Raw genomic sequence first — 15,212 nt, 5'->3', positions numbered from 1 at the left:
AGCAACACCTGGGGCAAAACTGTGTCCAGCAGATGGCCGGCCCTGTGACACAGTGACATGTGATGGACCCAGACTCCCAAACAAAATGAATCATACAGACGCACACAAAATAAATACACAAAGCATTGTAATTAGGTGTCAAACATTCTCAATTTTATTTACATTCACATGACACCAAAAATGGCACCCCCGACTCATGAAGAGTCACCCTCCAGCACTCAGGAGAGGGAAAAAACCCTGTGATGGAAACCTCTAGGAAACCATGGCTGGAGGATCGCCCTTCCCTTGGGCTTAGAGAGTTAGTGCCGATATATAACAGATATAACAAGTTTTAACATTTGTACATTTTACCAGATTTACAGAGAATGACATAACAAATGTAGACTATAAATGTGATAAATCGGATGTGGGAGAGATCTGGCTGCGATATCGGTCACCACATTGGTTGTTAGACTCAATTTAGTTGATCTGATTGCCCAGATGGATGATCCATTTCTTCCTTACATATCCAGGTCCACCTCTCATAAATTTAGACTTTTGGTTACAGGGATTGTTCATAATGGATAACCCCTAATAGGAGAAATATCCCCTACCCTCTTCTCCCATCCCAATTTATCACCCATTAAAGTCATAAGTGCTTCCATGAACTCCCAAAGGAGAGCAGCTCTTTGTAGAGGGTAACAGAAGGGCATCCTATGCTGTGGACCCCCCTCGGTTACCTTCCCATGCCCTGGGGGTATCTAAAGCATACTGCGGCACGACCTGCGTCCCTAATGCAGTGGCGGAGGTGTGGCCGAGGGCGGGGCTTCAAGGAGGAAGTCCGCAGCCCTCCGCAGCTTCTACAAACGCTAGTGTGAAACTAGCCTAACAACTGTTAATAAATGTACTAAATTTCTTTCCCTTTCCACCACACTTACTCACATCATGCTGACATACGCTCTAACAATTTTGGTTCCATTACTCCTCACTCTCCTTCACTATCCCCAAACCCCAGCACCCTCTAACCATTTAATAATCTCTCCTTCCCTCCTGCCTCCCCACCTGATCTCCTCCGCTGACTTGCTCCTCAACATCAGATCTCTCCTAATAGAACAAAACAAGCCGCCCACTCTCCTTCTCCCACCTGCTCTGTCTTTCTCTGCTTTTCCTCACTGCTGGCGACATATCTCCCAATCCTGGACCCCCACATCTCATACCTCCAATTATTACCCCCTTCTTTCGCTCCCAATCCAACATAAACACCAGAAATCATGCCCACCTCAAATCCGTGCCCTTGACGCCCACCACCCTGCTCCCTCTCTCTGAATCACTCTGCAATGCCTGCTCCGTCTGCAATAAACTCCACGTGATTCACAACCTCTTTACCTCTAGTAATCTTTCCTGCCTGGGCTTCTTCGAAACATGGCTGACACCCTCTGACGCAGCCTCCCCTGCTGCGCTATGTTACGGTGGCCTCCACTTCACTCACACTCCTCTTCCTGGCAACAGACATGGTGGAGGAGTGGGCCTTCTCCTTTCTTCCAACTGTACCTTTAACCCAATTCCACCTCTACCCTTCCTTATTCTCCCCTCTTTTGAAGTCCACTCTGTCCGAATCTACTCCCCCTACAGCCTCCAAATGGCCGTCATACTGACCTCCGGGCCCGACCACTGCCTTTATTGACCAATTCTCCACCTGGCTCCTTCACTTTCTGTCTGCTGACATACCCACCATAATCATGGGTGTCTTTAACATCCCCATTGACACCCACCAGTCAGCAGCCTCCAAACTCCTGTCCCTTACTACATCTTTTGGACTTACTCAGTGGTCCTCCTCAGCCACCCACACAGACGGACACACATTAGACCTGGTCTTCACCCGTTTCTGCTCAATATTGAACTTCACAACCTTCCCCCTCCCTCTATCTGACCATCATCTATTCACTTTCTCATCGCTGTCCTCCACACCTGTCACCCATGTCCAGCAACATGCGCACCCCCGCAGAAACCTCACACATCTAGACCCTCGCACATTCTCTGACTATTCAGCCACTGTCCTCCATAGCTTCACTCCATGACACAGACAGTGCCACTAGTTTCTACAATGCCACTCTGGCAACAGCCATCAACTCGGTCGCCCCTGTCATACATGCAGAGTGCGACGAATCAATAGACAACCCTGGCACAATAACATCACTAAAAAGCTTCGGCAAGTATCCAGAATTGCAGAACAGCATTGGAAGAAAACGCATTCACAAGATGATTTCACTGTACTCAAACAAGCAACACAAATCATCTCTCACCTCTGCTAAACAGGCCTATTTCACATCCCTGGTATCTTCTTTATCCCACAACCCCAAACAGTTGTTCAACACCTTTAACTCCCTCCTCCACCCACCACTGCCCCTACAACTTCCTTAATCTCTGCTGAGGACCTTGCCACGCACTTCAAAAATAAGATAGACCAAACAAGGCAAGTCTTTGTTGTCCGACCACCACAACCCCTTTGTATGTCAGACCAATGCCCTAACCCCATAATTTCCCTCTCCAAAATCACTGAAGGACAGCTTGCTTATCTTTTCTCCAAATCACACCTCGCCACTTGTGAACTTGACCCCATCCCATCCCACCTCCTCCCCAACCTCACCACTACACTAATTCCGTCCCTAACCCATCTCTTCAATCTATCACTAATTTCTGGTACCTTCCCCTCTGCTTTCAAACATGCCACAATCACACCTATCCTCAAAAAGCCTTTCCTTGACCCGAGCGATACGTCCAGCTACCGCCCCATATCTTTGCTCCCATTTGCTTCCAAACTACTTGAGCAGCACGCCCACGCTGAACTTTCCTCTCACCTTGCATCTAACTCTCTCTTTAACAACCTACAATCTGGCTTCCGTCCCCACCATTCCACTGAGACTGCCCTGATCAAACTTATGAACGACTTACAGACAAAGCTAACAGACAATTCTCTATACTCCTCTTTCTAGACCTGTTCTCTGCCTTCGACACAGTTGACCACTGCCTCCTACTACAGATCCTCTCTTCCTTTGGTGTCAAAGACCTCGCCCTATCCTGGATCTCCTCATACCTCACATTTAGCGTTTCCTACTCCGATACTACCTCTTCATCTCACCCCCTCTCTGTTGGTGTCCCTCAAGGCTCTGTCCTAGGACCTGTTCTCTTCTCAATCTATACTCTTGGCCTGGGACAACTCATAAAGTCCTATCGCTTCCAGTACCATCTATATGCCGATGACACTCAGATCTACCTCTCTGGCCCAGATGTCACCTCTCTGCTCTCCAGAATCCCAGAGTTTCTCTTAGCCATATCCTCCTTCTTCTCCTCTCGCTTCCTCAAACTCAATGTGGACAAAACCGAACTAATTATCTCTCCTCCATCTCGCATACCTTTCCTACCTGATCTATCACAATAAATTAATTCACACTTTCCCCCGTCCCAGTAATCCGCTGCCTCAGAGTAACCCTTGACTCTGCCCTGTCCTTTAAACCGCACATCCAAGCTCTCGCCACCTCCTGTCGCCTCCAGCTCAAAAATATTTCCAGAAACTGTCCTTTCCTCAACCCTCACTCTACCAAAATTCTTGTGCATGCCCTAATCATCTCCCGCCTCGACTACTGCAACATCCTCCTTTGTGGCCTACCCTCTAACACTCTCGTACCCCTCCAGTCCGTCCTTAACTCTGCTGCCCGACTAATTAATCTCTCTCCTTGCTACACTCCTGCTTGCCCTCTTTGCAAATCCCTTCACTGGCTCCCAATTTCCCAGTGTATCCAGTTTACACTACTAACACTGACCTACAAAACCATCCATAACCTTTCTCCTCTGTATATATCCGAACAAATCTCTCAATATCTTCCCTCACGTAATCTCTGGTCCTCCCAAGACCTCCTTCTCTTCTCCACGCTTATTTGCTCCTCACCCAATCGCCTCTAAGACTTCTCCTGAATATCCCCCATAATCTAGAATTCTGTGCCCCAACACGTCCGGTTATCCACCACATTTGGATCCTTCAAACGGAACCTAAAACCCACCTCTTCAGGAAAGCTACAGCCTATAATGACCACACGACCACCTCAACACCATCGGAGCTACTGTAACCCCTGATCTACTGTCTCCTTCCCCACAATCCTGTAGAATGTAAGCCACAAGGGCAGGGTCATCGCCCCTCTGTATCAGTCTGTCAGTTAGTTTTGTTTACTGTAAGTGATATTTGTATTTTAATGTAACCCAGTCTCATGTACAGCACCATGGAATTAATGGTGCTATATAAATAAATAATAATAGGGGGCGTGGCTATGTAGCCGAAGAGGGAAGACGCACCTCGTGTGAGCGCCAGCAATCCTGAACCCATTCTGCCATTTGGACCCCCAGTTAGCGGGCAGTACCGGCCGGTACTGGAACCCCATAACCCCAGGAACCCTATGAGCCCTCCGGACGGCTGCTGTGAAGACCTGGGACGTCAGAAGCTGTAGTGGCCTGGATGGGTGGAGGATTCCACATGCAGCGGCGGCCATTTTCTGTGTGCGCGCTCTGATGAGACAGGACGCGGCGCTGGCTTCTACTAGTGCCGGGCTTCCTCCCTCTTGGAATAGTCGGTCTCCGGATCTTAAGCGGTGAGCGCTGTGGAACATCGGCGTGCAGGAGCCGGGGGACCTGAGGCGGGCGGCGGTGCCTGCGGGGGGCGCAGCGGCCATTACTACAGTGTGCGCCCTAAGGCTACTTTCACACTAGTGTCGTACGACGCACGACGAATTGCGTCGTTGCGACGTACCGACGCTAGCAGTGAATGCGCCGCACAACGGGGGCAGCGGATGCTGTTTTTCAACGCATCCGCTGCCCCATTGGGAGGTGCGGGGAGGAGGGAGCGGAGTTCTGGCCGCGCATGCGCGGTCGGAAATGCTGGACACGACGCACCAAAAAACGTTACATGCAACTTTTTTGGTGGTGACGGTCCGACGCAACCGTCGCACGACGGTTGCGACGTGTGGCATTGCGTCGCACTGCGTCGCTAATGCTAGTCTATGGAGAAAAAACGCATCCTGCAAGCACTTTTGCAGGATGCGTTTTTCTACAAAACGACGCATAGCGACGTGCAGTGCACGACGCTAGTGTGAAAGTAGCCTAACAGTGAGGGAAGCGGTGCTCCTTGCCATATCTGCGGTGCTGCCCAGGAGGTGAGCTGACAACCTGGAATAATAAAGGGGTGGTACGGTGTGTGCCCTGAAAGATTGGGCCCTGCGCCCCCCTATCAGATAGACACTTCCCCTGCCAGCGCCATAAACTTTAGAGGCATTAACCCCCTCCCTGCTGTTCCCCCTATGGAGACTGTAGGCCCACTCCTATACATAGAGCCCGGGTGCACATTAAAGCTGCTGCTTTTACAACTCTCAATATCTCACCTGCCCGTCTAGTGGTCTCTTTGTGATACAATCCTGTATTTAACCCTGCTGCGTCTGAGACGGGGGAGCGGACTGTCTCCAAATGTAACTGCACTCACACTGTGGAGTCCTTCTTGCTGCCTGCCATGCATCACACCAAAGGAGCAGGGGCTGCTGACAAACTAAGGAAGTACACCAGGGAGGATCCCCCTGATAATGTACACACTCTCAGAAATAACCCTGCACAGGCCCAGCGCAAAAATCTTCTTTCTGATGAGGAGGGAGAACAAGAGGAACTGACTCTTAAACAGGCATCTGAGCAATTAATGCAGGCTATATCTCTCACTAGATCATCTCTCACGGAAAAAATAGAGGATGTGCATACTGAAGTGGGTCGTCTGCGGCATGATATGCAAGCTATGAGAGGGCATATTTCGGAGGTTGAAACAAGAGTGTCTCAAGTGGAGGATACCATTGCCCCTATGGAGGCTAAACTGGCAAAAGCCGCTGGCTCAGTAAACGCCTGGAAACAAAAGGCAGACGATTTGGAGAACAGATTACGCCGCCATAATATTCGAATTACTGGTCTGTCGGAGCGTTCGGAGGGTCAGCAACCTGAACAATTTCTGGAAGACTGGCTTAAGGCCTCACTGGGAGATGGATTCTCCTCAACATTCGCGGTGGAGAGGGCCTATAGGGTCCCAACGAGACCTCTTCCACCTGGAACTCCACCTCGACCTTTCCTGGCACGTCTCCTCAATTGTAGAGACAGAGATGCTATTCTTCATCTGGAGCGGCAGAAGGGCCCTATTAAATTCAACAATGCTACCATATCGATTTTCCCGGACTTCTCCTTGGAGCTCCAAAAGCAGCGGACACGGTTCATGGACATCAAGAAACAACTTAGAGATAAGAATATTGTCTACTCCATGCTCTCTCCAGCCCGACTCCGTATAGTCCATGATGGTTCCTCTTTATTCTTTACAGACCCAGCGGAGGTAGCCGAATGGTTGAGGTCTCATGGGGTGTCTAATGTGAAAGACTCCTAATCTGTGCTCTTTGTCTAATGGCAATATAAACGAAGCTCTTCATATGGGTACTGAGGTTATTAACAATACCAGACGCTGGATTCAGCGAGGGTATCCCCTTTTATATCTAACTGTAGGATTATAGGACCATACTCCTCTATTGTTCAAGTTTTGTTTGGTTTGGTTTTCTATACCAGTTTTGATTGTTTGATGTGTACAGTCGCCGCCAATACTATCTTTATGCTTTGTGTGATGTCTCTGAGCCTTGCCCGAATAATACTGTACATTATTCTTTCTTTTACATATAAATATTGGGTCTGAAATTATCTGTATGACCTGGAATATACGGGGGTATTAAAACTCCCCGGAAGAAAATCAAGGTATTTTCGCAGATTAAACGTTACCGCCCTCATGTTGTGGCACTGGTGGAGACACATCTGACTAGAGATACAGCTTGCTGTACACAAAAGCCGTGGGTACAGTGGTCTCTCCATGCATTTCACACTAGCTACTCAAGAGCGGTCTCTCTGCTAATACACAGGGACGTTAGATGGGAGGCCAGGGAGGCACGGCGAGATCCTGAGGGTCGCTTTGTCTTTGTGCATGCATTCATTAATTCGTGTGAATATGTGATATTATGTGTCTATAACCCCCCCCTGCTAACACATCGGTTCTTCGTATGGCAATGGGTTTCTCCTTAAAATATCCTGATGCTAATGTTATCTGTATGGGTGATTTTTATTTAGTCATGAATAATACCCTGGATAGATTAAGACTGGATGATACAATATCTGGGGAGCCTCTGCCTCAGCCCCCTTCCCAATTGGCACTGTTTATGGATGGTAGTGGATGGCTGGACCTATGGAGAATGAGTCACCCTGAGGCTAGGGGGTATACTTGCCACTCATCTACTAAGCGATCTTTGTCCCGTATAGACTATAAATTTGGATCTAGTAGCTTGGCATTGAGGGTGGATGGCATTGAACATGGTAATAGGGGGATCTTAGATCATAGTCCGGTTATTCTTAAACTTAAATATGGTCAATCTAATAATAATATGTCCTGGAAATTGAATCCTTTCTGGTTGAAATTAATAGATTCTAGTGATAGGACGGTCGACCAGTTAAATTGTTTAATTTCAACTCATCCGGAACCCCAAGATCTTGGTCTATTTTGGGATACCCTAAAGGCATACTTAAGGGGATGCTTGTCCTCTACAATTTCTTATATTAAAAGGATAATGGCGAGGGAGGATGATGAGGTAGCGCAGCGGTTGAAAGACTCGGAGGCCGCATATATAGCTAATCAAACTAGCGGTAACAGGGCTGAATGGCTTACTTCCCAGAGGTTGTATGCTCAGCATGCAGACGTTAAGTCAAAACACAAATTATTTTTTACCCGTCAATCCTACTTTGAACTCGGGAATCAGGCCAGCACTCTCCTGGCTTTCTTAGTGCGCCAACATAACACCTCTAATACAATACTGCAGATTTGTGCACTTGATGGCTCATTAGTATCTTCTACTGATGAAATACTTCGGTGTTTTCATGATTATTATAAATCACTATATGAATCTAGTAGCGGCCTTGATGTTTCTGAATGTTTAGCTTACTTATCAGATATAACGTTTCCCTCATTGAACCCAACCTAGCAGGCCTTTATGGATGCTGAGTTCACTCTGGAGGAAGTGGAACACGCTATAGCGGATATGGCTACTGGGAAGGCCCCTGGACCTGATGGTTTTCCCATTGAGCTATATAGGAAGTATCGAGATAAGCTGGCACCACTTTTATTGAAGGTACTCAGGGGAATGTGGGAGAGAGGGTCTATACCCGAAACATTTTATGATGCAAATATTATTGTGCTCAGGAAAGAAGGGAAGGATCCCTTGGATTGTGGATCATATCGACCCATATCTCTAGTAAACGTAGATTATAAAATCTTTACTAAAATTCTGGCTACTAGGCTGAATACGATCATACTGGACCTTATACACCCAGACCAAACTGGTTTTATGCCTGGTAAAAGTACTTCCATCAATATTAGGCGCGTTCAGTCAGTTGTTCAATATAGCTCTCTAGAACCAGATAATAATTGGGCACTAGCATCAATGGACGCGGCTAAAGCTTTTGATTCTCTTGAGTGGCCATTCCTCTCTGCATGTTTGCGGAAATATGGTTTTGGGGATAAATTTCTGAGAGGGATAGGTATACTATATACGAAACCCAAGGCACGAATGGTTGTGAATAATTCTATTTCTGAGCCTTTTTCCCTACATAGGGGAACTCGCCAGGGATGTCCTCTATCCCCGGCCCTATTTGCCCTGGCAATAGAGGCTTTGGCAATACGTATAAGGTCCTCCATTGATATTAAGGGAATACATATTGCAGATCGAGTGGACATTATTGGTCTTTATGCTGATGATATGGTGATATTTATGGATAAAACAGAGGAAACGCTGCCGCAAGTAATAACGATTATAGATAAATTTAGTAAATTCTCCGGTTTTTATATAAACTGGGATAAATCTGCTCTGATGCCTCTTTCTCATACCCCAATACCATGTCTCGAAACTCTCTCATCACTGCCCATTGTCTCTACCTTTAAATATCTAGGTATCCACATATCTCAACATAGTCGGTTGGATTTACAACTTAATATTTACCCATTATTGGATTTGGTCAAATCTAAATTTGCAACCTGGGATAAACTCCCACTCTCTGTTGCTGGTCGTATCAACCTAATCAAAATGATATTACTCCTCAAACTAAGCTATTGCTTTCAACATAGTGCTGTGCCGATACCTAAATCCCTCTTTGCGACTTTAAACTCCTTAATTGCATCCTTTATATGGGGGAAGACCAGGCCTAAACTTAAACCATCTGCTTTGCAGAGACCGAAGCAGGGGGGCGGGGCGGCTTTGCCGGACTTTTACTTATATTATCTTGCAGGGCAGGCTAAGGCGATAAATAAATGGATGCCCAATAATTTTCTACCTAACTCTGAGAGCCATCTGCTCCACTCTGCCCGGACTGATTGTCCACTGGGGTTTTTGGAGCTGGAGAAAGTCAGTGTCCCTCGGTTGTTGCCTTTACTCCGGCTGGCGCGCTTAATATGGAGACAAATTAAAAAAGTCACTAAATTTGTAGATATAGTTGCTGAAATGCCTTTGTGGAATAACAGTTATTTCCCGGGATTGCTGAACCATCCATCCATTGATTTTTGGATTTGATATGGTGTTCTCTCGGAAGGCAATGTACATAACCAGGGGATTTTTCTATCCTTTGAACAATTACAAAATATTTATAATATCCCGAGATCTCAATTCTTCCGTTATCTACAGTTAAGGTCAGCCTTTCAATCGCACATGCGGAATATGGGTACAGGTCGAGCTATTTCATCTTTGCCTTTAATAGGAATTCTCAATTCGCAAGGTCCTCAAGGACTTATTTCCTCTTTATATACCTATCTGCTGTCCGTGGGTACGGGTCTACTATAAACTCTATTAAAGGGAAGTGGGAGGGACTTCTTCCTGATGTACTGGGAGAAGAATGGGAAGGTATTCTGGAATCTCCAACTAAAGTCTCCCCATCAATTAATAATAGGATGACCCAGTTGTATATCATATACCAGTCCTATCTGACTCGGACTCGTCTTTTTAAAATGGGTCGCCTCCACTCATCAGATTGTTTGCGGTGTCACTTACGTGATGCAGATTTCATTCATATAATTTGGAAGTGTCCTGTTATTCTTCATTATTGGAAAGAGGTGACGACATTATTAACATCTTTATTGTCGATCCCTGTCACACTTGAACCATTGACCTGCTTATTTGGGGTGTGGGATGCGGAAACCTGGGACCATTATACTGGGATTTTTCTACGAGAGACACTCTTTATGGCGCGAAAGGTATTGGCGCTCCGGTGGATGGGTGGTTCTTGCCCATCTCTTAGAGCTTGGTTTGATTTGGTGAACTAGATTATCCCATATGAACGAACACGATACCAGAATAGCGGATGTCCAGGAAAATTTGAGAAAATCTGGGGCAGATGGAACTCCTCTTATCATACTCTATAGTCTACAATAATTTAATATTTATGCAAGAAGCTGGGTTTATGGTTTCGGGGACATTGCTTAAAAGGTGAAATTTATGTGGAATTTTCTTTTTGGCGGCGTACTATTATTAGTAGTTAATGTAGTTAATGTTATATCATAGGAGTTTTATAAGGTATTAGTGATTGACATACACCATTTGTTATTCTTGCAATATTTTAGACGTGGTGACGCACTGCAATTATCTGTACTTCATGATATAACTGATAATGATGGACACGAACGCAAATGTGTGTATTGTATGATTTATTCTGAAAATTAATACACGAATTAAAAAAAAAATAAAAAAAAATAATAATAATTCACTTCATTATAGAGGAAAATTACTGCACTTGTTACCAAGCAGGCGCCTATCATTATGACTTCCCTTAAGCACCATAAGAAATACAGATTAAGGTGTTTCAGGTGTGTTTTGCACTTTTTAAATCCAGAGATTGGATTTATAGCTAGCACTTTACACAGAAAAAAATAAGGGGAAATTACTTGTAAAATAATATTATAGGCAGGGCCGTATTTGCCACTAGGCACGTGAGGGCACGTGCCTAGGGCGGGGATAATGCAGGGGGCGGCACCTGAGCAAGGTTTGGTTGTTTTTTTTGTTGTTTTTTTTTAAAGCTGGGTCACCTCCCGACCGACCTCGCCCCAACACCCCCCCGCCCCCCCCATGCGCATATTCATGACCTTAATGAGCGGTATCACCTGACCGCTCACGCAGGAAGTAGGTGCACCGGGAGTCGGGACAGCCAGAGGGACGTCGCGGCCACGCGGTGAGGAACAGGTGAGTATGAGGGATGGGGGACAGCCAGGGAGGGGGGATGAAGGAGGATGGTAAGCCGCGCCATTCAAGATGGGAGCGGGGGTGGGTGGAGAGATGAGCCATGCATAGGAGGGGGGGGTGGAGAGATGAGCGATGCATACAGGGGGGTGGAATATGAGCCATGCATACGGGGGGGGGTGGAGAGATGAGCGATGCATACGGGGGGGTGGAATATGAGCCATGCATACAGGGGGGGTGGAATATGAGCCATGCATACAGGGGGGGGTGAATATGAGCCATGCATACAGTAGGGGGGTGAATATGAGCCATGCATACAGGGGGGAAATATGAGCCATGCATACAGGGGGGGGAAATATGAGCCATGCATACAGTAGGGGGTGAATATGAGCCATGCATACAGGGGGGTGAATATGAGCCATGCATACGGGGGGGGATATGAGCCATGCATACAGGGGGGGAATATGAGCCATGCATACAGGGGGGGGGGGGATATGAGCCATGCATACAGGGGGGGGGAATATGAGCCATGCATACAGGAGGGGGAATATGAGCCATGCATACAGGGGGGGGAATATGAGCCATGCATACAGGGGGGAATATGAGCCATGCATACAGGGGGGGAATATGAGCCATGCATACAGGAGGGGGGGTCATTATACAGTATGGAGAACTGTGTGTGGCCATTATACGGTATTGAGCATCACGTGCGACCGTTATAAAGTATGGAGCATCATGTGTGGCCGTTATACAGTATGGAGCATCATGTGTGGCCATAATACAGTATTGAGCATCATGTGTGGCCGTTATACAGTATGGAGCATCATGTGTGGCCAATGGCCATTATACAGTATTGAGCATCATGTGTGGCCGTTATACAGTATGGAGCATCATGTGTGGCCGTTATACAATATGGAGCATCATGTGTGGCCGTTATACAGTATGGAGCATCATGTGTGGCCATTATACAGTATGGAGCATCATGTGTGGCCAATGGCCATTATACAGTATTGAGCCTCATGTGTGGCCGTTATACAGTATGGAGCATCATGTGTGGCCGTTATACAATATGGAGCATCATGTGTGGCCGTTATACAGTATTGAGCATCATGTGTGGCCATTATACAGTATGGAGCATCATGTGTGGCCATTATACAGTATGGAGCACTGTGGCCATATTTTTTCTTTTATAATTATTGTATATGAAACAGTGTGATCAGCAGTGCTAAATGGCTGTGGTTGGGACGTGGATATGGGTGTGACTAGTTGTGAAATGGGTGTGGTCAGAGGCGTGGCCTACGCACGCCGCAAACTTTATACCTCCTTCCCTTCTTCAAAAGTTGGGAGGTATGGTACCACATTTGCCAGATCATGGCAAGTGCCGCAAATCCCATAGGGAATGAATGAGGCCGAACGCAGTATGGCCATAAGTAATCCGTTACGCGGCAGATGCAGAAAAACTGCACGATCTGCTGCAAAAGGCGACTTTCACATCAGCGATTCTTGCCAAAGTCACTGCCGATAGTGTCATATTCACCAAAGGGGGAGGCAGCACTAAAAGTGCCTAGGGCAGCAGAAACTCTAAATACGGCCCTGATTATAGGGAATTACATTTCAAGCATTTTCCTAATGTACAGTTCACATAATTAAAGACGTTGAAAAAAGACCTAGGACCATCAAGTTCAACCTATCTTCAAAGTTATATATTTTATCTTGCTAAATTATTTATAACTCATAATGTCATGTTTTTGTTAAAAAAGCATTCAGACCTTTTTTAAATGTTGTTATAGTAACTGCCATTACTAGCTCTTGTGGTCGGCATTCCAGTCTGATTGCTCTTACTGTAAAGAACCCTTTCCTATTTAGCTACCATAATTGTCTTTCCTCCACGTGTAACAAACAGGCTCGGACTGGCCCACAGGGTAACAGGGGAATCCCCCGGTGGGCCCCTGTGTAGATCTGGGCCCCCAACCCCACTGTATGGGCAGTACTTGGCATAATTCAGTTGAATCACTCTGTACAGAAAAAAGCAGCATCTCATCATTCTTAACCACGCTACCCAGTTTATCATTATATAGAGATATAGGCAAATTTTTGAACGAAGGTAGTATAATATTTTCATGCAGGTGAGAAGTAGGCCCCCCAAAGTCAATGTTATTGGTGGGCCCTTGTCATCCCAGTCCGACACTGCATATATATAACAGGCAGATATACTGCACTCATCTGATGTGTGGACAAGCACACGGAGCCAGTCATGTCCGCTATTTGTGCTTATGACTGGCCTGAGTTTTCATACCGCCGTGAGACGCCGACCTCCGAATCCCCTGGCCTATTATCAGGATAACCTGTCACCTAAAGCACTACTCCATTTTTTTTTTTATTTCACTGCTGGAATGGTGCCACTAACTTAAGGTCCCTGCTCCTAGCATTATACTTCAATTGTTCCTGGCGCCTCTCCGTTCCATCTTGTGACCGTAACTTCTGTCTCTCAATGTAATTCTATGTGAGCCTCATTTTGTCTTTCATAGACAACACTGGAGGGGTCCGGCAGGTCACAAACTGCTGGAGACGGACCCGAGCGGCACTGTAAGTATGAGACTAGAGGCTGGGAGCTTAATCTTGGAAATTGTTTTTTCATCCATATGATTTTCTTGCATCCATTCATTATCCTTATGTTAGCAAATGGCTTGTAATAAGCTGCTATACAGAATGTCATGAACACAAAGCATCACTGTAATATACAGCAGTTCCTTCACAAGGAAATAACAAAACATGAAAACAGCAGGACACTGTGACAGTCACATGCACTAAAGATGGTCTGCCAGCAGGGGAGAGTAAAGAGGCACAATAAATACATGAAACATGGCCCATTGCTATGAGAAAAAAAGATTTGATTTACTTTTCTTTAAATTCTACTTATGGCCCTAAAGACCAAGTATAAGTTAGCATTTTTAGTATTCAGCTGAATGATATTGTAGAAGAGCCAAGTTATTTTTTTTTGATTATTTATTTGCTGAGGTATTATCTTTTTATTTTAAATTACGTTCTCAACTATCTCTTTGCAGGACGAAAATCAGACACGAGAGTCTCGGCTATGATGTGGCCTGTTGTACGCAGGGTTGTAAAAATGGAGAACATCCCTTGTGCTTACATATCTAATATGAAGGGAGACAATTTATAATTAGAGAATTAAACGGCCCAGTTATCTTATCAGGAGAGCACTGCTATCTTGCCTCCCGATTTCCCAATGGGCAATGCACTCCTGTAAACTGACAGATTTGACCAGTGGCATTGTTGTGTAAGCAGAGGCGTAGCTAGGGTTTTGGTCCGGGGGGGGGGGCGAAGCTTCTGAGTGGGCCCCTAACCAGGTAACCTTGATTACAATTCGGTGACGCGCCCTAATAGTGGAGGAGTGGAGGAGAACCAACATAGATATTACCACCATACGGTCAGTGGTAAATACAGTCCTACAGAACATATATGAGATCACAGCACAGTTACAGATAATGTCTTACCGCTTATGTTTTCTGATGGAGTTGTTCACTTTTCCCATCTTTTCCATCTGGCCCAGACCGACATGACAACTTCCTGCAGAGAATACAACAAAGACACATTTCACTTCTTACATTCCAGCCCCATCACCATCTATTCCCAACCTGCACAAACGCCTCATCCTGCCGATACCCCAATACTGAGCCACTGCTGCCGCATGTGTCCCTATTACTGCACCTGATACCCCAATACTGAGCCGCTGCTGCCGTATGTGTCCCTATTACTGCACCTGATACCCCAATACTGAGCCTCTGCCATATGTGTCCCTATTACTGCACCTGATACCCCAATACTGAGCCGCTGCTGCCGTATGTGTCCCTATTACTACACCTGATATCCCAATACTGAGCCGCTGCTGCC

The 15,212-nt window shown here is 46.1% G+C and overlaps 1 protein-coding gene across 2 annotated transcripts in view; it reads right to left on the bottom strand.

Annotated features, from left to right (window-relative positions):
* LOC143769086 (uncharacterized) overlaps positions 1-14,932 on the bottom strand; it is a 102,100-nt gene extending 87,168 nt beyond the window's left edge. For both annotated transcript variants that reach the window (XM_077257664.1, XM_077257665.1), the window contains exon 1: positions 14,816-14,932. In XM_077257664.1, the coding sequence (XP_077113779.1) occupies positions 14,816-14,862 (47 nt within the window). In that variant the 5' untranslated portion in view covers positions 14,863-14,932. The remainder of the gene's footprint in view (positions 1-14,815) is intronic.
* Positions 14,933-15,212: the final 280 nt, after the last annotated feature.

This window comes from Ranitomeya variabilis, chromosome 4 (genome assembly GCF_051348905.1).
Source record: "Ranitomeya variabilis isolate aRanVar5 chromosome 4, aRanVar5.hap1, whole genome shotgun sequence".
Classification (NCBI taxonomy): Eukaryota; Metazoa; Chordata; class Amphibia; order Anura; family Dendrobatidae; genus Ranitomeya; species Ranitomeya variabilis.
This window is presented reverse-complemented; position numbering and strand designations above follow the sequence as displayed.